The sequence below is a fragment of the Trifolium pratense genome, linkage group LG5 (genome assembly GCF_020283565.1).
Source record: "Trifolium pratense cultivar HEN17-A07 linkage group LG5, ARS_RC_1.1, whole genome shotgun sequence".
Classification (NCBI taxonomy): Eukaryota; Viridiplantae; Streptophyta; class Magnoliopsida; order Fabales; family Fabaceae; genus Trifolium; species Trifolium pratense.
In genome coordinates, this window is record NC_060063.1 from 26,763,755 (window position 1) to 26,791,186 (window position 27,432).

Below are 27,432 nucleotides of genomic sequence, written 5' to 3' on the forward strand. Positions count from 1 at the left end.
TTTCGATTAAAATTAAATATTAATTCATTATGATATAATTAATATTTAAATAAGTATGCAAAAAGAACGGACAAAAAAATATAAGCCTATTTAAATAGGGTGAGGGTTGTCTCCATTGACATTTTTATATCATGTGGAATCACAACAACTCATTTTCTTTGGTACAAATTTTTTAATTATTAAAAACCACAATCAAAGGTAAACAATTCATTGGATTCTCTCATGTACTGGAGACAATCCTTTTTCATTTAAATAAGATTAAGCCTATCTATCTTCTACCGCCACACCAATTCCTCCTCTCTCTCCACCTTCACGATCTCATCTCTCCCACCTTAATAACAACCACCTTCCGATTTGCCGTCTCTCTTCCTCTCTTCTAGATTCTCAGGATTTCTGGTAAAGTTTCAATATTTTGTATCCGTTGGACTTGGATGTGATTCTCTTGTGATGAATGAATGAAAACAAAATGTTTATTTTAATCAAAGAATCAAAATCAAAAAATCCTTCCACAAGTATCTTTTACTTAAAGTTAAGAATCAAGCACCGCCAACTGTACCCTTTCCAATGGCAATAAAATCTAAGGACCGAGTACTTAATATAACAATTTTGCTAAGAATCCTGCGAAAATGATGCTCTTACCTTTCAATTTGTCCAATCCTAAAGAACATTTTTAAAATCAAACGTAGTACAATTTAAATTATCTTGCGTAGTATTTTTTATTTTATTTTTTGCAAATCAAAAACACACTTTTAATAATGGATTCAAAGTTAAACTCATCTTCCAGGACATTATTAAAAGAGTCCGCTGCTTATTTGAAATCCGACTCATAATAACATTTTTTGTTATAACTCATGGACCCAACATATTGTGTCCGACCAACAAACAACAAGTTTCACCTTTCATCTATGAAGTTTTACCAAACTCATCTCAAATACATATTCAAGTCTACACGACCCAGGGGCGTCTCCGGGTTTTAGGAGACCCTGCGCAAAATATAAAAGTGGCCCCTTAATATAAAAAATTTATTTTTTTTATAAAAAAAAAACTGTCGATTTAAATTGCGTATAATATAAAAAAATCATTTTTATTCTTGTAAACATATAGATTATCAATATTAAACCAATTGCATCAAATCAAATGAGATAAGAAATACAAAATAATTATCTTTGAATATAACGTCAAAAAGGAACCTCCTAATCTGAGTTTAAATTTAGTGGAAAGATTAAAATGGACTAAAACTATATTTCCGAGTATAGATAACTAATCTATTGATACTCATATGATATTATATGAACATTAACAATATATAACTATTAGTTTAGGGCCTAAAAATTAATCTATTAATAGAAATCTGATATTTTATAGGTATAAATAATATATAAATAATATTATAGGACCTCAAAATTTTGAACCGAGGCCCTTAAATTTTTGAGGCCCGATGCCGTCGCACACCTTGCACATGTGTGCAAGCCGCCACTGACACGACCACTACGTCAAAAGAAGCATCAATGTTACATTTCAAACAACTCATAGATGGTTTGATCGACTAAGAAGCCGGCCAACACTCTTTCATCTTGTTGATTTCGAACATGAACCTAATGTGTCAAATCTCCATCCAAAGTTTTCATGACTTCTTTCTTTTCATTTTTGTCAAGTAATTTAAAGGCTAAAATTTCAACTTTAAAATAAATAAGTAAATAATTTCAACTTTAAAATAAATATGGTAACAATATTCCGATCGAACTATATTCATGGAGACGTTTTCATGACTCTTCCTAATAACGTTTAACAATTTATAGAAAAGGTGAAGTGTTTTTGTTGCATGTTATAGAAAATGGTAAATGTATAATGTATTTACACCATCTCCATCCAAAGTTTTCATGACTTCTTTCTTTTCATTTTTGTCAAGTAATTTAAAGGCTAAAATTTCAACTTTAAAATAAATAAGTAAATAATTTCAACTTTAAAATAAATATGGTAACAATATTCCGATCGAACTATATTCATGGAGACGTTTTCATGACTCTTCCTAATAACGTTTAACAATTTATAGAAAAGGTGAAGTGTTTTTGTTGCATGTTATAGAAAATGGTAAATGTATAATGTATTTACACCATCATACAATTCATTACCTATATTGGAAGTAAAAAGAGGTATGTTGTTGATGTCGCTTAAAAAAGGAAGGTTTAGGACCACAATCAATTCAAGAAGGATAAGTTTATCCTAATAAATAAATAAAAAAGTGGTCCTATAACGATAATTGTGGTCCTCGGACACTTATGATGCAATTTCCCTATTGAATAAACCGTAGGGTTGGTGCCAATTTTGCTGTCCAATTGATAATCTTTCAAGGTAATATATAGTGACATTTGATGTTTATTTGAAAGACATAAATATCCAAATTTGGGATTTTAGGCGATGAGGACATAATGACAATGGACCCAGCTATAAAGAAGTAAGTGCTGAAGTTACTATGGCTATAAATTTGGTAACCCTTAGCTGAAGTAACTAAAACCCAAAACCTGATCATTTTTTAGACAGAAACAAAACTTGTTCACAGAACCTGCAGAACATAGAAAACATAAACATTGTAAAGTCACAAATTGTGTTTGAAATTTAAACATTGAGTTAATGAGTTTTGAGAAAGATAGAGAGAACAAAAAGATAAGAGTAATGGTGGAAAAGTGGAAGAAAGGTGTTTTTTTGGTAGGGAAAAAGGGAGGAACTTGTAGTACTCCATCACCTACATGGAGATCACTTGACCCTTCATCATGTCAACAAAATAGCATTCTTTCAACTTCAACCATTTCTGCTAGAAAGCTTTGTGCAAATCTTTGGCAAATTTATCATACCCCTTTTGTTGAAATGAACAAATGTGGTGATACCACTCTCCGCCGTCGCCGCCGCCAGTTAACTCAGCCTCCACTAGATACCCCTTCTGACCAGGTTTGATCTTAGTTTATGTGATGTTTTTATGTTTCTTTCAGAAAAAGTTGTCCTTATATGTTATTTGTTTGTATCAACACTTCAAATTGAAAGTGTATCCTGAGATCACGACACTGACACGTTAGTTACATTCAATTACTTTTATTTTCTTAAATTATTGTCGGTTGAAAAAAAATGATTTTTGGACTTCAAAATTTTGTTGCCAAACAAGCTATCGTTTGACTTTAGTCTATATGAGAAGAAGTGTCTTTGGGGATTTCCTATCTTTGTATTCTTTTACTTGTTGGCTTTTGTTTCACCTAATGTTGTGGTCTAATAAGAAGAGGTTGTTCTATTGGGATCTGATTTGGTGGTTATGGGTGTCCCATCTGTTCCACATTTAGTTCATCACGCGCACACACAGCCTTAAACGTTTTTTTCAAATGAAGGTATCACCAGCGTAACTGAGGAGACTAATCTCTCAAGATAAGTGAGCTTATTTAAGAGGTTAATCTCTATCAATATTATTTTCTTCCATACACACCGGTCACGGATTGAACCCCTAACCCAAAGGTTTAAGGATCCAAGTATCCACCACTTGTGTCATATGTTACACATAGTCTTAAACCTTTGCTTTAAGTTATTCTTATGCTAAATTTAATCCCTTTTTTTTGTTGTTTTCTTTTCCACTGCCTTACAAATGGAAGTTTCAGCTTCAGCTTAAAAGTTGCTTAATTTAATAGATTTGGTTTGTGTGTGTTAATTAACCAAGTGAGTTTGATGTGTAGAAAAAATATAATTGTAAATAGCTAATTGTAGTATTATCCACTTCTTTTCTTGCTTATTGTCTAAAGTTAAGTGTATTGTTCTTAGGTGTTTATTTTCCTTTGACTTTTCTCATGTGTGATTGATTCTGATTCATATACCAAATGTCTTAAGGTTTTAGATGAATATTTGGTTCTCATATGTTATTTGTTTTAAGCAGGTTACACCATACAAATGTGCAGCAACCCCCACAAGCTCCTTAGACTTCAAAGGTATGATTGAAGAATCAAGGTGCAACATTACAACATCGACGGAGGAGTTACTTAATGTACTAAACCGAATATGGAGTCTCGAAGAACAGCATGCATCAAATATATCAGCAATGAAAGCCTTAAAAATGGAACTAGTACGGGAGAAGCAAATGAACATGCAGGAAATCGAGAAGAAAATGACGATAGAAAAGTTTGTTAGGAAGGATAAAGAACGTGATAGAATTAAAGACGTTGTACAATCACTCAAGGAAGAGCTAGAACATGAGAGAATGTTGCGAAAGCACTATGAAAGCTTGCATCGGAAGCTTGCTAAGGAGCTTTCTGAAGTAAAGTCTTCATTCTTTGGTTGTTTGAGAAACCTTGAAAGAGAGAGAAAAACACGAATGCTTTTGGAGAATTTGTGCAACGAGTTTGCGAAAGGAATTAGAGATTATGATCAACAAGTACATTGTCTTAGGAAGAATTCAAGGAATGGTTATGTCAGAGGGAATAGCGTTGATCAGTTAATACTTCATATTTCAGAAGCTTGGCTTGACGAGCGCGCACAAATGAAGCTAGCTCAATCGGATAGCAACTTCATAGAGAGAACTCCAATTGTTGAAAAGTTAGGTTTTGATATAGAAACATTTCTTCTTGCAAACCGTTCCGGTGATTTTAGAAAATATGGTTACTCTTCGCCGAATGAGCTCAAGGAAACTTACACTATGGATTCCTTTCCACTACAAGATGCTGCAAGTGCACCTCAAGATATGGATCAGGAAGATTCCATTGATAATGACTATTTTAAAACGAAAGAGATTACCGTTGAAGGACTCCGAAAACTCGGCTCCAGACTGGAAAGAAACAATGCTACTGAGCTCCATCGAGGAAATAAAGGAAGCGAAAGTTCAATTAGGAAAGAGGTTATGTCAAAGGAAATCACTGAGGATTGTCACTTGCAAGCAAGCATTGAGAGAAACGTGTCATGTAATGACAATAATGAGAGCTGCTTTGTGGAGAAGAAATCAAATGAAATGGCAGAAGACAACATAAAACCGTGGAAATCAATGTTGATTGCTTCAGATTTCGACAAAACTGAGTCTTCTACCAAATTGCCAAAGGGAGTAAAAGAAAACACATTGTTGGCAAAACTACTTGAAGCAAGACTAGAAAGACAGAAAACTAGGTCCAAAGGCGAAAAAAGCGTCCAATCTTGATTAATAAGAAAATAGTTTCTAATGGAAACATTGGAATTTGAAATAGTTGCAATGGGTATTACACTGTGATCTTTCATTAAATTCTATAAAAACCATCTTGTACACAAGAATCCTTTGCTATCTTCATATTATTAGATTGATCCAAGGTCAGAGTTACATCCATTGTCTGTTACTGAGGTTTGATCTCACAATGCTTAAGGAAATAACTCTCCATAACTCTGGTCTATATATCACCCTGTGTTGCATCTCAATTATTTTCCCATCATGTTATAGGTACACAGTTTCCAAAGGTGGAAAAAGCACTTCTTGATCAATTAGAAAAGAGTTTCTAATGGAAAAATTAACCTAGCTCCGACACTGTTTTCTAAGTTATGTACTGCATTACATGCCGCCATTATGGAGAAATTGTAGCATCATAATTCATAACACTCTATGCAACATTGTAACACAAAATTTAAATTACTCTATAATTTTATTTTCATTGCTAGTAGACATAATAAAGAGCAGGTGGTATCATTCAAAAATAGCTACAAAATCACACTTTATTCTCTTAAGTTATGCATACATATGAAGCTAGACCCTTCCACATAAACTATGAAATAATGAAAATTTAAGTGACAACTTAGGTAACACAAGACATAATTCCAAACAATAAACCATCATCAACCACAATGAAGTATGAACCAATTCAAAATTCAAAGCTTTGATGTCTCCACAGGGTGAAGTAAGACAATATAATTATAGGCATCAAGTGTAAGAAATTCATCCAGTGTTGGTGAAGTACATTGCCTAGTGAAAATCTTGCAAGCATCCTTATACATTCCTTTCTTGAACTTATCTTTTCCAACCTCTTTTTCAATCCTATCCATTTCTTCTTCAACAACTCTACCAAAAAGTTCTTTGTTCACTTTCACTCCAAGTCCATCACCATCAAGTTCAACTCCATACTTAAGCCATTGCCAATTCTGAACCCTACTAATCTCGGCAGTCGCGGCATCTTCCATGAGATTGTAAAGAGGCACGGAACCTGATCCGGTTAGCCATGCTGCCACATACTGAATTCCGACCCTTGTATTCAACCGTAAACCTTCCATTGTTCGGACTCCTCTAGGTATCTGCAAGAGGTCTTCTTCGGTTAATTTTGCAGCGTCCTCACGTTTCATTGTGGTTATTTGATTAGGAGCATTTCCCATGTTGTTGTTGAAAATCTCCATACATGATGGAATTAGACCAGGGTGTGCTGCCCATGTTCCATCATGCCCGGCCTTCACTTCTCGAAGCTTGTCTTTTCTTACCAATTCTAGTGCTGCTTCATTAGCCACTGGATCATCTCTAATTGGAATTTGGGCTGCCTGTTAAATACCTTGAATTAAGATACATTTTATACATATAAGCCAATTCTACTGCTTATGCCAGTAGATAAGTTCAAATAAGTCAATCCAAACAGACCTAAAATCTACACACGTATATGTAAGTCATTAACAACATAAGTTGCATAATCAAATTGGTTAAATAACTTAAATTACATACCATTCCTCCCATGGCATGTACGCCGCGCCTATGACATGTCCTAATGAGAAGCTCTGAGTAGCTTTTCATGAAGTGTTGACTCATGCCAACTTGGACTCGATCAGGTAGCAACCGATCTGGATGAGCATGGAAGGTCTTAACATAACTGAAAATGTAATCCCAACGCCCACAGTTAAGACCAACAGAGTGATCTCTGAGCTCATACAGAATTTCATCCATTTGAAACACTGCAGGAAGTGTTTCAATAAGAACTGTGGCTCTGATGCTTCCTCTTTCAATTCCTACCATCTTCTCTGCCTTCTCAAACACTTTGTTCCATATCTTAGCTTCCCTGTCAATCAAATCACATGATTCTTGCATTAGAAATAATTTATAGAGTAATACATAAGTCCTTATATGATAAATGTGTTTGCTATAAGCGCTTAATTAAGTAGTTTATCCTCTGATATGATTGCATAGTGCTTATTAAGTTAATATATTACCTTGAATGTTCCATTTTGGGAAGGTAGAAGAAAGGACCAAAACCAGCACCTTGAGTACGCCGGAAAGTTGAGTGATTATGGTAAAAGTATAGACCAAAATCAACAAGACAACCAGTTGCAGGTTCACCATCAATCAAAATATGAGCTTCTGGTAAGTGCCAACCTCTTGGTCTCACAAAAAGCTTTGCTATCTCATCATTCAGCTTATAAACTTTGTTTCTAGCTTTGTCATGGAAGGTTATGGTACCAGCCACGGCATCCTTCAAGTTTACTTGACCTCTCATAAGATTCTCCCAGCTTGGAGAAAGTGCATCCTCAAAATCAGCCTTAGAATTCCAAAATAAAATAAATAAGCATTTTGGTTCCATTTTAATCAGAAACTTTTTATTGGTTATACTCATATATAACTATTAACTTCTATCTAAAACAAAAACTATAACTATTAGTATGTTACGTTAGTAGTCAGAATTTCAACCCTGGACCTCCTTCTCAAATTCTTTCTAGTAGTATCTCAGCTCAACCACGTTAACTACGTGTTGGAGAGGGATATGTTGATTCATCGGCTGAATTTAATAGCTAGAGTGACCCGAAAGATATTTTGACCGCACATAATCGAAATCCAAGATAGTATAGTCTTTATAAAACATTTCTAAAAGAAGAAAAAAAGCGCACATGCATAAAATTTTCCGTTAAGATTGAATCAATCAGGAGTACTATATTCAAAACAAATGAACCTTGACTGAGATATATCTTAGCTAAACTTTACTACATTAACCTTCGGACAGAACTTCAAATTACCAGGTTCCCATTTTTCTCCGAAAAACAGAAGGTTAACTTAACACACAAGAAAATATTATAGTAGTAAATACTAAGTACTAAGTACTAACCATAAAGACTTTAGCTCCAGAGTTAAGAGCATTGATAATCATCTTTCTCTCAACAGGGCCAGTGATCTCAACTTTTCTATCAGAAACAACTGGTGGAACAGGTGCACAAATCCATTCACCTTCTCTTATGTATCTAGTGGCTGGATCAAAACCAGGTAAAGCTCCTTCATTATACCTTCTTTTTGCTTCTTTTCTACACTCTAATGCATACTTTATATGGTTTCTGAACTCACGTTGTAAGTCAGAAACAAATTTCAATGCATCTTTTGTGAGAATTTTTGAAAACTCTGCATCATATCTTCCTCTAACTTCAACTCCTTCTGGTACTTCGTAGTTGGAGATGATTTTCTTGGCTGTTGGTGGTGGATAGCCATAGGTTCCGAGGTCCATTTTTGTAATAGTAATGATATGTTATTACTTTAGTGAAAATGGAATGAGTTGAGACAAGGGTTTGATACAAATATATATAGAACAAATGAGATACTGCAAGCAAAACTATGATGACTTTTTATTTATTTATTTCATTTCAATTTGAGTTGTTATATAAACTATTCTTTATAATTATAAAATAATGTTATAAATTAGGCAAATTATATGGTTCAGGTTCTCATTAATAAGTTTACAACAATATTAGTACATATATATTACTCCCTCCGATTTTTTTATAAGAAATAAAACACATAAATCACTAAGACTAAGGAGTACCGGGTTCTTCCCTCCCAACCGAATTTTTTCGATACGCATGAGCCACGAATCGAACCCTTAACCACATGCTTAAAGGACCAAGACTCTTACTACTTGGACCAATTCATTGTTGGTACTAGTTATTTTCATTTAGTACTCCTATAAATTTAATCTTATTCCAAAAGTTTTCTCATTTAATTATTTTTAATTCCGCTTACTTACTTATTTAATTACTCATAAAATAAAAAGAATTGAAGAGAGTATCAGCAGATTCTTATCTTCAGTAAATAAATCACACAGTTTTACATCAATCTCATTCCTTAATTTATGATCGACTATCCATAATTTTAACACAATTTTATAATAGAAAATAATTTTAGTCGTCGATCAGAAATCGAACGGCTAAAATTTGTTACAAAGGTGCTGTAACCGTGGAAAATCCACAAACGAGAGTGGGTGTTATACATGAATGGTAACTAATTAGCCATTAGATTATTTGAAAAATAATAATTAAATATTAAGGTAAAAAACGATTTTAAAAAAATTAAACGAATAAAGTCACACTAGTACATATCAAAGATATAAAAAAAAAGTATTAAACGCCCCTTAAGTATGTGGTTAAGGATTTGATTCATGACTCATGCGCATGGTGAAAATTCTCTTGAAAGACGAGAACTCGCCTTATATACAATATATCTATAGATTCTTCAACGAAGATTAATTATCACTAATGATTTTGGAAACTTTCATACTATTAATATTATGGTAAACAAAAAAATATAGATATAGATGAATGAGTATGGGTCATTGGAAGAGGATGAGTTTAGGGAGGGAATAATGAGGATGAAATGAGACAAGAAAATGACGAAGAAATGAAGGATAAGAGAAGGCGCTATTGAAATTTGTGCCCTCCTTGGAAGGTGTAGTCAGTTATTATTATGCGATAATGTTATGTGTGGGCTGCATATGTAGGTGGACAAAAACCGAAAATCCAACCCAAACCGCAAAAAACCGGTGGAAAAAACCGAACCGGGTCGGTTTTATGTGCATAAACGGGTTTCTGGGTGAAATTCGCGGATTCACATGACTCCAGATGGCCGGGTTCGGTTCAGTAGAACTGAACCATGGGTATCCGAACCAAACCGATAGTCTGTCAATATGAGTGTTTAATATTATTTTTTTACTTTTGTCCTATCATGTCAAATCCTTAATGTATAGAGTTTGCCTTGAGACTCACAATACACATCATTTAATTACTTTTGATCAATTCCAATGCATGAAGAAGTATTACACGTCAGTCAAGGAGTCTTTGTTCATGGTCTATTAACTACTCCCTCCGGTCCTTATTATAAGAAACACTTTGACAAAATCACACAGACTAAGGAAGGTAAATTTTCTCATTAATGATTCTAACATTTTATGTTATATTCCAAAACTAACCTTTGACTAGCATGAGAAATAGACTTCTCTAATTAATGCACTAGCATTATAATGAATTATTTGATTGTATTTAATAAGGGTACAAATGGAATTGTGTCAAAGTGTTTCTTATAAAAAGGACCAAATAAAAATTCCAAAGTGTTTCTTATAAAAAGGACCGGAGGTAGTATATTTTAAATTTTATCAGTGTAACACTTAATTTCTTCTACGGTTCTACTACCCCTATTCACCACTTTCAAGTTTCTAGGAACCTTCAATATTACTCCTATCTCTCTTTATTCCTCAATATTTCTTTTTTAATTCTTCTCTCCCTCCCAATTTATAAAAAAAACTAAGCTTTCTAGTTTCTTTCACTCATCAATTATCAAGGTTATGAAGTCATATTCTTCCTTTTCTTTTCTCAAATTTCAGTTTTGCTCCTTCATATGTGTTTGTTGGGTTCAATTTTTGTTGTTTTGTTTCATACTCTTTAAAGATACAAGCCTAAGAATTTTTTTTTAGCTTCTACATAAGTTTTCTTCTTCCCCTGTGATTAATAGTTTTCTGTTTTAAGTTTTGAGATTTTTTAATGAAAAAATTTAGATCTGAGATGTTTGATGAACAAGGTGAAAAATAATTTTTTTTTTTATTTAAACAATCAGTAAACCGATAAAACCCATCCAATCAACCCGCCACACGCACAAACCAAACCCGCTTAAACCGATTTTGTTATTTGGTTCGATATGGGCCTCTAAGCTTCACCCGCGGTTTGGGCCGGATTGAGGTTTTGAGCCCTTACCGACCCAACCCGGCCCGTTGTCCACCCCTGGAAATACTTGCTACTTGCATAGTTTATGGTTTCTTTGAAGTTTATGGTTTCAAGTCGAAAAATTTCGTCGCCAAATTTGAAAATCAATTATTTAGATTTAAAAACGAACGATAATGCACAAGGGTATTTTCAGGTTAAAAATGACTAAAAACCACCCATTTCTAATCGTTTTACGTGTCGTATTTCCAAAAATATTTGTTACTTAGTATTTACTTGTCATTTTAAATGTTCAATTTAATATTTTTTTAATCAACCAAGAAACCAATTATATTAAAATGAAAGAACACTCAACATTAGTATAAGGTGTGCACAATAAAGAGTTAAACAAAAGTTAAATTACAAAAAGAAATACATCGAATTGGACAACACATCACGCAGCCCCCAAACAAATTAAGGGGTTCGTATCCCACATATAAAAACTAATCAAAGACCTTGAATTTCACTTTAAACCACCACCACACCTAAAACTTGATATTATGAATCACAAAATCTATTTCAATGTTTTGTGATTAAAAACCTCAACAATTTTTAGCTTACTAAATTATCCAAATTGTGGTCAACCAAATAACTTTAAAATTGTCTTTAATCTTCAAGAAACGAACTTGTAGGCCATTGAAGCTAAGAGCATTGTTGGAAAATGCACCTTAAATATCCAACGAGGTCCGCACTCCACACCACTCCTTATGATCATACTTAGTTTGTGTAAAAAAAAACACCAAAAGCAACATGATGTTTTAATTTGCATCTACATCATGAGAAGATTCTCTCAATTGAAAAGTTTTTACATTTGGAAACTGCAATCATTGGTTATGTATTACTACTTGTAGTCAAAATTAATTGAAATGTTGGAATTCTCCCGTGAAAAGCCCACCGGAGAGAATTCATGCTCTCCTCTCCTACAACAAAGACTTAAGCTTTAATGATCTCTTTTGAGACACACCATATATTGTAGAAAAAAACTAGACATAACTTATCGTCATCCAATAAAATAATACTCTGTCCCAAAATATAAGGGAAAATTGGTCAAAGAAAATTGATATATTTGGTTAAAAATTTGGACTATACTAGATACATCAACTTTAGTTGACCAATTTTTTCTTATATTTTGGGACGGAGGGAGTAATTCCTTGGATACTAGTATTTAATAGTATGAATTTTACTTAGTTTTATTTTTGAGAAATATTCTTTTTTTCTTTAATTATAAGATAAGATTCTTTGATGTACCAAATTTTTTTATAAGATTCTTTTAAAAAAACTATCTTTAAATATAAGATCATCTATAAATTTTTAGTTGTGATTATTACTCTTTTCTCAAATATACCTTCTTATTAATATTGTCAATTTGTTATTAATTTGTCTTAGAATACATTTTTAAAATAATTTAATAATAATCACACATTTTTAAAATAAGTTTATTACACAAATAATTGTTTTTTAATATTTGTCCCGTGAATTGGTAGGGACAATACATTAATACTCCCTCCGTCTCATATTATACGTAAAAAAAATCATTTTTTCATGTCCCAAATTATAAGTTAAAAAAACCACTTTTATCATTTTTAAGATAGACTTTTACTTAATTTATTCTCTCTCTTCTTTTTCTCATAATCAATAACCAATAAAAACTCTTTTTACGTATTTTCATAAAACTTATTTCAACAAAAACACAAAAAGTCATCTTTAAAATTATCATATTTTACTTTCCTTAATGAGTGTAAAAATATTATTTTTGCTTATATTATGAGACGAAGGGAGTATGTAGTACGAGGTCAGAATTTGAATCTCATAGTCAGTAGGCTACTTGACCAAAATATTCGTAATTTTTGTCAAATATTCTTATAATAAAAATTGAGTTTAATTGTTGTGCACTGTCGGTGTAAATTTTTTTTACACATGCATCCAATAACACGTTGCCACATCATTTAATGAATGTGACACATCATGTGTTTTTAATTACCACACATAATATATCGGTATATTATTAAACGCATGTGCAAAATAACGTTGGTGCATATAAATTAAATTCATAAAAATTCATGGGAGTAGTGATAATGATTTTTTATTTTATTTTTAAAATAAAAGAAAAATTAAGTTTTACGCACTTCCCTCTTCCCCACACAAAAAGCACCCATTTCATTTCATGTCGTTTTTTCTCTCTCTATTTACTGTCTTTGCTTTTCAACCAAATCTAGAGCAACCCATTTCATTGTTTAAGCTTTTTAGGGTTTCCTTCTTCACTCAATGACTTCAAACCCTTTTCCACTCTGACACCACCGGATCCACTCTTTCACACGAGGTATCTCTATCTTTCAAATTATTATTATTTTTTTCTTTTTTAAAGTTGTTCATTGATCTGTATCTGTTTTTGGATTTTGATTTTACTAGGTGATTATTTTTTATTCATCTCAAGATTTACTAGGTATTTAATCATTTGATTTTATTATGATTGTTGTGTCATTCTTCTAAATTATGCTTATCTATGTACAAAAATATAGTAATTTGTTGTGTATACATGTTTTTCCCCCCTTTAAAATGTGGGATTTTAAATGCTTGAAATGAATCACAAAGTTGCAGTGTTTGATCTCTTTTATTGGTGTTGTGTGTTGAACATAATGTTGTACATGTGGATTTGTGAGAATAACTTCTGTTAGTTAAATTCTTTCATATGATGAATGCGAGTTTTTTTGTTATGTTTTTCAATATTGTATTTGCATGTACGGAATCAGGGTGGGTTTTTGATTTGTGGTTCATCGTGATTCTGTCAAACTCACTGTGAATTCATACATGCACTATATTAGTGCTACTAGTACATAGAAATGTTTGTTTCAAAACATCAAACAAAGGACTACCGGACTAGACCAAATTAGTTAATGATCTTTCTGTATGTAGAATTTGTCTTTGCATAGCAAAATTTAAACAAATCATCGCTATGGTTCCGTATGATACACTATTTAGTAAAGAGTGATGTCAAATGGCCACTATTGCGGTGCTATAGCGCTTCTATAGCATAGCGGAATTTGAACAAATCACTATTTTTGCGATCCACGTTTGAAAGCACTGTTTAAAAGGAAGATGTGTAATTGTGAGACAATCACTATATGTTCCCTTTATCGCCTTATATTGGTCATCTTGTCGGGTTCTGACTTTGTATAATTTTCATTTTAAGAGGAGATAACTTTTCTTTGTAGTATGAGTCTTCTTATCATGGAAAAGTCTGATGGGTGGCCCTTTCTTTATTTTGTCCAATTCACCCTGGCCAGAAAATTCTCCGTTGTGTGTGCGCAATGTGCATTTGATATTGTTTATGTTCTGTCAATGGTATTATTTGTTGCACGGTTTAAATTGTTTTTTATTGTGTTGATTGATGCTTCACTCCGCTTAGGTGAAATTCCATAACTAGTATATCTCCGGGTGCTAAAATCTTTGGTTTTATTTATTACGTTGTTTTAATAATTAGCTGATTATTTTTAAATGTATTCCTTAGGCCTTTGCTTTCGGCTCTATTATGGCCGGGGAAACAGCATGGATCAGCCATTATGATGAAGACATGAAAAAGGAGACTGTGGACTTCAATTTGGAACTTGATGAAGAAATCGATAAAGATGGGAGTGCTGTTTCTGTGGACATAATTTTGCCTGATGATTTATTGGAGCGTATTCTGTCCTATCTTCCCATTGCGAGCATTTTCCGAGCAAGCTGTGTGTGCAAAAGATGGCATGCGACTTCGGAAAGGTTTTTATTGAACCCTTCTCATTTGCTACCACAAAAACCTTGGTATTTTATGTTCACCAGCTCTGATGAACCAACTGGTCATGCTTACGATCCCAACCTTCGGAAATGGTATTGCATTGAACTCCCCTTTGTCGGAACTTCTAATTGGTCCATTTCTTCATCATATGGCTTAGTTTGCTTCATGGACAATGATAGCAGCTTCATGGACAATGACAGCAGAACCGAATTATGCTTGTGCAACCCTATTACTAAAAGTTGTAGAAAGCTTCAAAAACCCCCAGGGATGAGTTCTGATTACGGTGCATTAGCAATTTCGGTCGACAAGGAAACACATGATTATACTGTGGCAATTGTGAAATCAAAGCAAGTCCCTGGAAACTTTTTCCAGTGGGATATCTCAATTCATATATACAATTCAAAGGAGGAGGCATGGGTGACACCGCTAACCGAGGTTTTGACGGGGTGGAGAGGTGGTGAGGAGAGTGTGATATGCAATGGTGTGCTGTACTTTGTAGTTTACTATACCGGGGGTGTTCCACCAGAAAATCGTCACGCATTAGTTGCATATAATATCTCCAACCAATTTTCTCAAGCTAGCTTGAGCTTTATTCATATACCGTGTTCTCTGACATGCGCCCGTCTGATGAATATGAAGGAAAAGCTCGTAATGGTCGGAGGAATCGGCAAACTTGATCGACCGGACATAATCAAAGGAATAGGTATCTGGGTTCTTCGCGATAAGAAGTGGGAAGAGATTGTCCGAATGCCGCACAAATACTTCCAAGGCTTTGGAGAGTTTGATGATGTTTTTGGTAGCAGTGGCGTTGATGATCTGATATATATTCAAAGTTACGGATCTCCTGCTCTTCTCACATTTGACATGAACATTAAACAATGGAAATGGTCACAGAAATGTCCGGTAACAAAGAAGTTTCCTCTACAGCTTTTCACTGGTTTTTGCTTTGAGCCGAGGCTTGAAACTGCTCCGTAGCTTGTTGTTCTCTATGGAATCAAACAGCTACTATTGACAGTTGTGTCAAGTTTCCGGTGATTTCCTCCATTGTTCTTATAAATTCCGTGTTTCAACTTGCTGATTAAAGATGATGATGATTCATGAATTGAATACTGAAATATTTATTTAAACATTTGAAAAATACAACAGAGCTATATAATTTTTTACAGCTTCTCAATCTATAGTTCATAATGCATTACAATGAGATGTACAATATATCTACTTATCTGCTATTGTTTGACGTGCTCTTATTAATCAAAGCAGAACATTTCACTGTCACAGCTATATGTTTCTCATTGTTTTTCCTGAAAACTATAGGTTATTGTGCATTTGAATTTACTTGATTGATTTCACAAAATAGTTTGGTTTAAAAATGTTTATACGAAACAAGTTGTTAGTAAATCAATTCACTAATGTTTTAATAACATGTATTAGATTCAGAATGATTAAGCCATTTGTATATTATCCAATTCACCCATCTGCATTAGTTTCCACATTCACTTCAGGGTGTTTGGATTAGGTTATTTACTATAACAGCACTTGTATATGTTTGTTTGGTAGAGCTTATGAAAACACTATACGACATGTTTATAAACTATGTTCAGTTTATTTTCGTAAGTTCTCTAAGAGCTTATGAAAACAATTTGATTTTATGTTATCTTTTGTTATAGAAATGAGTTATACATACATAAGCGTCTATATAGCACAGACACTTTTGATTGAAGATGTGTCTAATATTTAACACATGTCAATGTTTGATACTAACACAACATTGATACATGAAATTTTATTTAATTAATTTACTTTTTCATATTATTATCAATGTTGATGTGTTTGTGTCTATACTTTAAGCGCTTCATTCAACTATACCTTAGTCTTATCTTTGAGAGATTCAAAGAGAAAGTGAAAGTGAATGGACCTTTTTTCTACTTGTCTTGTGTTATGCACTTTTGAAATGTGAAAAATGTTTTGATGGTTTGGTTGGTGGAGAAGTGAGGTCCACGCCTGTTCTAAAAGCAAAGGTGGGGTTTCCTTGGTAGAGAATGGAGATGCGACGAATAAAGTTCTAAAATAAACTTTGCTTTTCGTAGTGTAAATCTAGGGTGAAAGGATGATTATCTCGGTATAAAGCACTTATTGAAATTAATTAAGGGTTTGGAGATTGAGATAGATGGTAGTTGTTGCTAATGCTATCTGAGTGTGAAATTAGGTTGTCCTTGTGTCATTCATACGGAATTGGATTCTATGAAGTCACCAACCATGCAGTCAGACTGCAGTCAGAAGTTGCTAACCGTCTGATCAAAATTGAACGTATAGATCTTGATGTAGTTTTATTTTTCTAAAATATTAAAGTTTCTGACTTTAAATTTAAACTGTTTGATTTCAATCAGATGACCCTGATTTTGCTGACTGCATGCAGTCATGGTCTTTAAATGCACTAAATCTGCATCCCATTCATACACTTCAATTTACAATAAAATAGTGAGTTGATCAGTGATATGCATGGAGTTTACATCAAAGTTATTTATGTTGGATTTTTTGCCCCTAAATGGAAGGAAAATTACAAACATCAAAATTATTTCTTATAAGATAAGATGATCAGTTTTTGTGTGATTCATTTTTATTCTTTTACCAGAATATTAATAAATCTCAATATAAATGTTAATATGTTAATATATTTTTTATTTAAAACCATCTTTATACGGCTTACACTTTTCAAAATACCTCATGAACATATTAAAAAAATTGTTTATGTGAATATAACTCGGTTGATAAGAACTAGGAGCAGTCTACTTTGCCAAAAAAAATCTAGACAAGTTTTTCTTTTGTTGGGCAAAAAATATTAGGGAAGTTAAATAGTATGAATAGTTGAAAATTAAAATAAGGGTGGACACATGTTAGCATTTGAAATAGTTACTAAAATAAGGTGTAAATATTCTCGGGTTTAAGTATTAGTGAATATCGATTTATTCACTTTTAAGGGTGAAATTTCAGCTATTAGGCTACTTGGTCGAAACTTTAAACCAAATATATATATAAAAAAAAATTGCCAAAATTTTGTTCACTTTTAAGACAATAAGACCATTATTGGAGTATACTTCAAATTTATTTTTTTCTCTTTTCATTGTTCTATTTTCATACAGATTCTTTTCTTTGTATTCCTGAGATGAGATGTCTTACTAAGCAAAATCTTATAAAACATTGTAATCCAAAATAAATAAATTATATATCATATTTACCAAGAAAAAAAAAGGTTATATATCATTATATATTTTATTATTTTATATCATCAACACCCAATATTATATTACATGCCACGCATGCTACCACTAATTAAGCAATAAAATTGTGCATCATTGCACATTATCAACCGTAGGTTCCAATGAGACAATTAAAGCAAAAGATCCTCAATAATTTTATAATTAATGCAACGTTTCACCAATCCTCAAACATCAAGATCCAAATTATGCGATTCTGTAATAAATTAAAAATATACAATCCATAAATATAATGGCTGAAATTACACTTCAAGCCATGACCTTGGTCTATATAAACCAATATTTTGTAAGTTTTCAAGCATCACAATCACTTCTCTAGTATTCTGTCTTAGGAATTACATATATAATTGTGATTTTTTTTCTTTCTTATTGCTTATTATTATTATTATTGAGGAATTTTGTTGTTTCTTTCTTATAGTTTGGGCAATTAATCTATAGGTTTTGAGAGTTTATTATATAAACTCAATTTGGAGTTCTCTGCACTCCAACTCTAAAAGGAGGTGATGGTTGACCCTTGCAGCTTGTTCATGGATACCTTTGACTTTGCTAATTGGAAGTTTACAAAAGTCATAGGTTTGCATGAATTTGGAGATAGGGTTGCCTTGATCTTTTTGTATTGGAGTGAAGGGAGCTCCAAAAGTGGGTTTTCTCTTAGCAAATAAAACTTGCCACCTATGAAGCACGGACACAGACACGGACATCGGACACGACATAGACACTAACACATTGATACTGATAAAAAATTGAAAAAATGACATAATTTAGTGTAATCATAATTGTCGGTGTCGGACACGGATACCGACACATGTCGGACACGGACACGCCTAATCTGAGAAGTTCGGTGCTTCCTAGCTTGTCGCTTCCTAGCTTGCCACACACTGTATATATGTCTCACGCTTTTTTCTTTTTATTTTATTTTCCATGCATACATATATAGTATATGTAACTTATTCTCTCTTATTATTATTATATATTATTTTTTTTTTTTTTTTGTAAAAATATAAAACTTCTTCTCTCTCACTTTTAATAATTTATGTTTGTTTGTGTATAGAAAAATCATTTGCGGCATATTGGTGAAGGAAATCAACGAGGTAGACAAGGATATAGTTGATCAATGATCGATATATTAATATCCAAAGTTAATCGACGAAGAAGAATTGTTGTGCTATCATAATAATATATGTTAATTTATTGTAAATCCAAACTTATGTAATATCATATTATCAGAATTTTAGCGCAGATTCTGTTTAATTTATTTATCTTATTTTTGTAGTTGATTTTATTTATAAAAATCATACACATGATTATCATTCTATCCTTTTTTCCGTAAAAAAAAATCATTCTATCCTTTCAAAAAAAAACGAAAAAGAACTTCCAATCAAACCAACTTTTGCTACGTAAATAAATGAAGCAAAATACTAAATAGTGTCATTGGGCACTAATTAAAAAACCCAATACAGTAAAATACAATTGTGCGTAAAATATTAAAATATTGTTTTTAACTAAAAATTATGCTCTTGTATCCATCGGAGGATAATGAATTCTCTCATATGAAGCCCTGATACGTGACACGATACCGATATGATGATACGGAAAAAATTTCAAAATTTCCGATACAATACGTCCAGATACGATATACGTTATTTAAAAATTAAATTTAAAATTAAACATATAAATGCACAATATATAAACATAACTAAAATCGATAATGATAAAAATTAACATTCAAATTACTCAAAATAAAAAAACAACTACTTATTTTGAGTAATTTAAATGTTAATTTTGACTAACTAACTAGTAACTAGTTATTATTGGAAGCGTATTTGAGATAATAACTTCCGGTCAAAAATAAGAACTTCCGGTCAAAATAATAACTAGTTACTATTGACATGCTAACTAGACTAACTAACTAGTACTAGTGCAACTAACTATATCATTGATGATAATTCCTTGATTTGACTTCGAATCATGGTTTCAGTTTTCATTCTTTGACTCTGTTTTTCCTTCACTTAATCGGAATCATCTTCTTCAAGTTCCGATCTCGATTTTGTTTCGGACTCACATTCATCTACTATTGATTCTTGATAGTGACAAAGTCACAAATTTTTGTTGCTATATATGTTACTTCTGAAATTTGAACGTGTTTGGAGGATCATCATTTTGGCTCTGTGAGTTGGTGCAGAGAATTGTTGATTCATTGCTCTATCGTATCTGCTGTGTTATCTCTGAAGATGGACTTCCATGGTTATGCTTTTGGTTCTTCCCTTTCTTTGGATTTGAAGCTTAATTGCAACGAATTTGAGTTGATTTCTGCAATTGAAGAAATTTTTGAAGTTTCCATATATGTATAATTCATGAGGTTTGTCTTTCAAGCTCATCAGATATTGTTGAAGGTTATACTGTTTGATTTGAAAGATTTATGGTGCATTTTCGGATCTTGAGGTTTTGATTGAAACTCTATTTGGTTCATTTGAAAGTTTTGGAAGTTTCTATTTGATTTTACCCCCTAAGCCATGATTTGTTGGATGGATGGTTTCATAGTGTGATTCTCTAACTCTGTTGCTTCTTATTGATATTGGAAAATGGAACATTAATTTGGAGCTAATTTCGTTAGTCGGTATATGCTCTGGAAGACTCTGTAGTTTTGTTAAATAGGGAAGTGATTACATTCATGGAGGCAAGTGAAAACTTTTGTTTGTAATTGATAGTAGTTGGTTTTTTGCTTTTCTGCCTTTGGATTGTATTTCCTTGATGGTGCTGTTTGTGGCTTCTAGTGCTATTGTCCTTGCTAGCCATCAACCATCATGTTACTTGATCTTTCTCCTTGATTTTTTGTCCTTAGATGGGCTAATTAATTACCTTCAAGATAACTTGAGTATTGATGCTTCACTTTATAGACATCGGACCATTTTGATATTCTCTTTTTTGCTTCTATCTTGAGTGATTGAGTGCTCTTGATGGTTAAGCTTTGTGCCTTAATTGGCTTTGTTGATTTGCTTATGCCCTTAGTTGGCTTTGATGGGTTGTGTTTCTTCCTTATGGTGGTTAAGCCCTACTAGTTGTATTTGAGTTGTCATTTTAGCCGATGTTATCCCGGCAAATCTCATTGTATTTTCCTTTATTTTGATGTACTTTTGTATTAGTTATCCCAAGTTGGAAGTGTTGTGAACACGTTCCAACTTGCGGGAAGCGTATTTGAGATATAGTTAGTTGCACTAGTTACTAGTTAGTTAGCCTGTAAATAAGTCTTTTGTACCTAACTTTCTCATAATTGTAATTTTACTCATTATCATCAATACAAGTTTTCTACCTTTTCTCTCTACTTTTCTATGGATACCATGATTCTTAACATGGAGAAAAACTAATAAAAACATAGTTGGTAACATCATACTCTAACATTTAATACTTAAGAGAAAATACGAATTGTATCAGTCTCCTCTCCTACAAGTATTGGTTATATTTTATTTAAAAAAATAGGCTTAATTAGTAAAATGGTCCCTTAAAGATATTTTTTGTTTCAAATTGGTCCCTTAAAGAAAAAAAAGTCCGAGTAGGTCCCTTAAAGAAAAAAAGGTCCGAATAGGTCCCTTAAAGACATCTCCGTTAATCAGTTTGGTCCCTAAAAAAAAGGTCCGAATATGACCAAACTGATTAACGGATATGTCTTTAAGGGACCTATTCGGACATTTTTTTTCTTTAAGGGACCTATTCAGACCTTTTTTCTTTAAGGGACCACTCTGAAACCAAAAATATCTTTAAGGGACCACTTTACTAATTACTAATTAAGCCAAAAAAACAATATTAATTGTCGATACTTCTCCGATACGTGTATCGGGAAGTATCGAACGAGTATCGAGTACGTATCAGACACGATACTTTGCCATTTTTGGAGTATCGGAGCTTCACAGATTCCCTATATTAGAAAATAAATTGAGGAAATTAATGTGTGGATTTAGTAGAGCTGTCAAATGAGTTGGCCCGGCCCAGCCTGTTCCGACTCGGTGGGCTAGTCAAAATAAATGGACTAGACTGGCTCGGCCCAGTCCGTTCCCAATCGGTGGGCCAATCAAAATAAATGGGCTAGACTGGCCCGACCCAATTATTATTAGGCTAGCAATTATCAAGCCCGGTCCGGTCCTTGTGGGCCAATTGGGCTAATAGGCCAGTCCGCCTCATTTCATTTTACTTTTTTTTATTCAATATTTTTTATATTATTTTGATGTAATTATCAATTTTATTGGGAGATTATTTGATGCAAGTGTAAATAATTTTTACATCAACACTAAATATCAATTAAACTCTAATTTTAGGTACATATACCCCTTTTATTAAGCTTACATGTTTAAATATATTTTTAATAATAATAATAATAATTTATCAATTAAATGATAATTTTTCATTGATATTATCTTTACAAAAATGTGTTTTTATCAATTAAATGATGGACTAATGGGCCAGCCCAAAGCCCGACGGGCTAGCCCAGCTCAGCCCGATGTCCATATGGGCTAAATGGACTTGGCCCAAAAAAGTCGGATTGCATTTTGGGCTATGTTTTTTAGACCTATCCCGTCCAAGACCGCGGGTTAAGGTCGGTCCATCAGTCCGATCCATTTTTGACTGCTAAAGGATTTAAGACTTTTGGATAAAAATATATGATAATATTTTAATTATAAAAAATGAAAAAAATTAATTAATGATTAAGATATAACAATCGAAGAAAATTGACGAAATTTTTTTGACGGATTCTTTTTCTGATTAGAGTGCTATGGGATATTAGCAATTTAGCATGATAAATGAAAAGAGGTAACATTACCAACCACGTGATCCTGCAATTTTCTGATGAATAATAATCCATGGACGCGGGGCATCCACACATCTGACCAGTCCAATATGATTTTTCTCCCTTTTAAATTTTTTTACTTTTTTTACAGGGCCCTTACTAAATTAGCCGGTTCAGTTTGTACAAAAAAAAATATTATTAGATACTGGTGGTAAAATGCAAAATTTTGAATTTTTATATATTAATCATCTGATTTTCAAGGGAAAAACTCCGATAATTCAAAGTTCGAGCGTGAAGTAAATAAAATTTAGCTAAAAAATTGTTCCACTCTAAAATCGAACTCGAATTTTTTCAAACAATTAATTTTCTAGTGAAGCTTATTATCCATTCCAGCAAATAACTTGTTAATTTTGATTTGAATAGCGGAATGGTTACAATATTTTGAAATTACCATAATATATTAATATTCACGTTTGAAAAACATAAGGGGGACACATAATTATTTTTTCTTTTCAACTAAAGCCGCCTTAATTGTTTATTTTGTATTGTTTTGTCATATACTATGTTTGGGTTTGAGTTTGCTCTATTTTTTTTTATCAAATAGTTTAGTGGCTAAAAATTACATCTTAAGGTAAATAAGTGGGATGACTGAGGTTTGAATGTCGGCCCCCTGCATGTATAATGTGATGTCCCTGCCAACTGAGTTAAACTCATTAGACGAGTTTGCTTTATTTTATTGTTTATATATATGAGAAAGATTAATGTAAGTGAAGATTTTTGAACTACTAGTATAGTACTCCCTCTGTTTTTTTTTAAGTTTCCGTTAATGTCGGATTTAACGTTCCTATTTAATTGTTCTTTTGATATTTTAAGGGTACGATTTTTCAATTGTACCTTTTGTGAATTACTCTTATCTTTTTCAATATTTATTTTTATATATTTGAAAAACAAAAGTTTCTTTTTAAACAAAATATGTGATTTTTAAAATAATTTCTCAAAATATGTGATTTTGAAATTTTTTTACGAGAAAAAATAACATTAATTTTTTTTATAACAATAAATTTATTTGAAAGAGTAAAAAAAATAGGAATTTATTGGTGAATTAAGATGAGGGTATAATAGAAAGATAATGTGTAAAAATACACTTTCTTAATTATTTTTTTTAGGCAAAAGTGTGTAGATGGAGAACCAACTACAACACCCTAGATAGATAGATAAATAAAGAGGGAAACACAAAAAGAGAAGGGGGACATAGACTAAAACCTTCTCCAGCAAAAAAAGCAAGAAAAAAAAAATAAGCTGCAAAACAAAACAAAGAAAAGAAAAACAAACGCAACAAAAGAAAAACGAAGGGACACGTACTACTTACTTCCCATAGAATGGGTATAACGAACCGGAAATCCCTTCTATGATTTTTTTTCTTAGCCTTAGACACCACAGCAATAAAAGGTTCTTCCTTAGCAGCAGAGCGGTTCTTTAGATAATTAATAGCTGCTGCAGTCTCTTCCTCAACAGTACACAACTTATGCCCAATGTCGCTAGCCTCATTATCTTTCCAATTTCTCAAAATCTCCAAGTCATGAGCTACTTGGGGATTTAATTAGAACAACATCAGAAGCAATGATGTTGGAAGTACACCACCAAGATGGGGGATCTTGAATGAAGTCCAAGTCTGTCACTGTGTCACTCTAGGAACCAACAATTCGCAAGTCCAGGGTGGTACTCTATGGATCCACTCTTGGGTTCTTAGCTAGATCATTAGCATGAACCACCTCAAAATGCACCAATCGTGCAGGAACCGCTTCAACATAAATGCTAGAAAAAATCTCTTCTTCAAAATTTAGAACATATGCCACAAACACACTAGGTCTTACCTCTTTATCTCTTGTAAGATCCTCAATAAGCGGATCTACATCTGCCACAACTTGATTGGATGCAATTGCAACCGGTTTTGATGCAGAAGACATAGAAACAGGCTGCACTTTTCTCTTGTTCACTAAACTCGCATTTTTTTGGGGGGATTCTGATACTTGCAATTCTTCAAAGAATGTCCAATTATTTCTCATGCGTTGCAAAACGGGGGAATATCCTCATACTCAACATCCACATAAAAATCAAAATCATTCCTTTCAACAAGGATTCTTTCCCGCAAATTTGAATTTAAATCCACATCGATTAAAATTCTTGCAAAGTGACCAAAAGTTCTCTTCTTAGTTGCATCATCAAGAGCCAAATGACTGCCTACAGCCCCTGCAATTTCAAACAGAAGCTTGGGCCGCCAATACTCACGAGCAAGCCCATGAATGTGAATCCATATTTGAGCATTAGTTGGTTGCACAGTAAAAGGATTAAAATCAGCAGACCAAACAAAGGTTTTAAGAAGACCCGGTGAGAGATTCCAAAAACCTATGGATTTTGCTGCACTTAAATCATCAAGGGATGAAAAAATGAATTCAAAGTAGCCTTTACCTAAAGACACCATGGACCATGGCACATTTGTTTTCCAGAAATTTTTTTTTTTTTTTCCTTCAACTCTGGCAAACCAACCGGGGAAGACCCCTTCGGGAGAGTGAACCTTCCATGAAGGACATTTTGACAGTCAAGGACACCTGCCTCATATTCAACCTCACAGATTTTGATAGAAACTTGCTCACCTTTCAAACAAGGTTTGGATAGCTGAGAAGCATTGAAGTTACACGACTTGGACAGAGCTTTTGCAAAAGATTTTGTCACTGTCGAAGAGTGTGCAGTAGCAGTCATTGAGGCAACACAACAGAACCCACGCACCACAACCACACACAAAACCAAAACACAAGCAAGTGAAAACCTTTAAGACAAACTGAACAATGCGATTTTGCAGAACGAAACACGATAGAACAATTTAAAACGAAAATAGAGAGTGTGCAGTAACAACCATTGTTGCAACAGAAACCCACACACCACAACCACACACAAAACCAAAACACGGGCAAACTGAACAATGCGATATAGCAGAACGAAACGCGACAGAACAGTTTAAAACGAAAATAGAACGACTCACCTATAGAACCGAAACAGAGCGATAGAGAGACGAATCTGAGAGAAACATTGGAATCGGAGACAAACCGCAGCGTCACCGGCGGTTTGAGGAGCTTGAACCCCAACTGGGGATTTAGCGTTCGCCGCAAGATAAAATCGCCAGTCGTCAGAGCTTCAAAAACCCCCACTAAAAACTAAAAATTAATAATTTTTCTTTTAGCCTCTTTACCCTAAATAAAAAAAAAAAGAAAAAAGAAGTTAATTTGTTTTCGTATTTCATGTTTAAACTAAATAAAAAATAAAAAAAGAAGAAATTTTACATCAAAATCACTTACCACTTTTTGAGGAGAAAAGCTCCAATGTGCACACAAGCCAACAACGACGCTTTTGACCATGTATCGATTGGTATAGTAACCACAACACGAGCACCCCTTTCATCCATTTCATTAGTAATAGCAAAACAAACAGATTTAGACTTGTTATCGGAGAAAATGCTCAATGGTTTATATAAAACATCATCCCTAGGGGGGGACGAACAGACTTGGGCATAGAAGGGGCATCTTTAGTCTCAGACTTGTTATTGAAAAAGCTAAAAACGTTTCCCATCGGAAGAAAATCAAACCAAATAGTAAAGAAGAAGGTTATTCGGCCATAGAAGCATCATAAATAAAGCCTTTTTATATAAAAAAAACATAAACCCTAATTGGAAAAAAAAATTGGGCTGGTGAGCCGTTCTTTTTAGACCAAGTGAATTGTTTGTTATACACCTTACGAGGAAAGGGTGTGAATAACTATAATTTAAAAAATAAACTATAAAATTATTATTATTATTATTATTATTATTGGAACCCTTAACCTAATTTATACATTATTATTAGGCTGGGTTGAGCCGGACCTTACTGGATGTCGTAAAAATAATTTTTTTTCATTCAATAACATCAAATTAAACTAATATAAACTAGTGTTAAATATGTTTTCAGTCCTCATAAATATCCAAAATTTTGTTTTTAGTCCCCCAAAAAAATTTCTTCGATTATTAGTCCTCTAAAATTTTCCGTTTCCATAATTGGTCCCCGCTGTCAAAATGTCACTAACGGTGCTGACGTGGCATGATGACATAGCAAAATTTTGATGACTGGCCGACACGTGTCATCCACGTGGTATTTATTAAAATAACAAAAAACTGAAATTCATATATATTTTATTAAATAAAATTGTTAATATATTAAAACTAAATCAAAAAAGAAAATTAAATCTTATATATCGTAAAAAAAAATATATATATTAAATCCTTATAAAATAGAAAACAGAGAAACAAATACGACATTTATGTCTTCTTCAACATATCAAACCCTAAATCCTTCTTCCATCCCCAAATCGAAAACTTTCTACCCCAAAATCCATTGATATCTTCTCTGTTGCGATGTTGATGATTCCAAATGGTTAGATTTCGCGATTTTGTTACGAAACGACGACGAACACGAACACAAATTTTGTTTAAACGGCGAAGAACAACGAAGAGCAATGGATGAACACAAAATGATGGAGGTATTTCTTTATCTGATGATGATTCCTTTTCTGTTAGTAAAAAATATATAGAAAAAAATAAGATGAATATACAT

General features: G+C 33.0%; 3 protein-coding genes and 2 long non-coding RNA genes across 7 annotated transcripts; 3 read left to right on the plus strand and 2 right to left on the minus strand.

Moving 5' to 3' along the window:
• Window positions 1-2,510: 2,510 nt before the first annotated feature.
• On the plus strand, window positions 2,511-5,515 carry LOC123885817 (uncharacterized protein At5g41620-like). 2 transcript variants are annotated; one of them, XM_045935145.1, is made up of 3 exons: window positions 2,524-2,946; window positions 3,911-4,843; window positions 4,877-5,515. In XM_045935145.1, the coding sequence occupies exons 1-3, from the start codon at window positions 2,632-2,634 to the stop codon at window positions 5,156-5,158; spliced, it is 1,530 nt and encodes a 509-aa protein (XP_045791101.1). In that variant the 5' UTR covers window positions 2,524-2,631; the 3' UTR covers window positions 5,159-5,515. The 2 variants fall into 2 exon arrangements, with proteins under 2 accessions (XP_045791102.1, XP_045791101.1); XM_045935146.1 differs by having other exon boundaries at window positions 2,511-2,946; window positions 3,911-5,515.
• Window positions 5,516-5,522: 7 nt separating this feature from the next.
• On the minus strand, window positions 5,523-8,532 carry LOC123885816 (malate synthase, glyoxysomal). Its single transcript, XM_045935144.1, has 4 exons — window positions 8,058-8,532; window positions 7,171-7,496; window positions 6,689-7,019; window positions 5,523-6,510 (listed from the first exon to the last, which is right to left on the minus strand). Exons 1-4 carry the CDS (start codon window positions 8,445-8,447, stop codon window positions 5,854-5,856), a joined length of 1,704 nt encoding a protein of 567 aa, XP_045791100.1. The 5' UTR covers window positions 8,448-8,532; the 3' UTR covers window positions 5,523-5,853.
• Window positions 8,533-13,104: 4,572 nt separating this feature from the next.
• On the plus strand, window positions 13,105-16,062 carry LOC123887112 (F-box/kelch-repeat protein At3g61590-like). 2 transcript variants are annotated; one of them, XM_045936404.1, is made up of 3 exons: window positions 13,105-13,285; window positions 13,375-13,408; window positions 14,474-16,062. In XM_045936404.1, exon 3 carries the CDS (start codon window positions 14,495-14,497, stop codon window positions 15,710-15,712), a length of 1,218 nt encoding a protein of 405 aa, XP_045792360.1. In that variant the 5' UTR covers window positions 13,105-13,285; window positions 13,375-13,408; window positions 14,474-14,494; the 3' UTR covers window positions 15,713-16,062. The 2 variants fall into 2 exon arrangements, with proteins under 2 accessions (XP_045792360.1, XP_045792359.1); XM_045936403.1 differs by lacking the exon at window positions 13,375-13,408 and having other exon boundaries at window positions 13,115-13,285; window positions 14,474-16,061.
• A 2,068-nt stretch (window positions 16,063-18,130) lies between these two features.
• Window positions 18,131-19,267, plus strand: LOC123885467. Its single transcript, XR_006801164.1, has 2 exons — window positions 18,131-18,298; window positions 19,064-19,267. It is a non-coding gene; the product is annotated as an uncharacterized LOC123885467 (long non-coding RNA).
• Window positions 18,392-19,065, minus strand: LOC123885468. The gene is made up of 2 exons (XR_006801165.1): window positions 18,888-19,065; window positions 18,392-18,684 (listed from the first exon to the last, which is right to left on the minus strand). It is a non-coding gene; the product is annotated as an uncharacterized LOC123885468 (long non-coding RNA).
• Window positions 19,268-27,432: the final 8,165 nt, after the last annotated feature.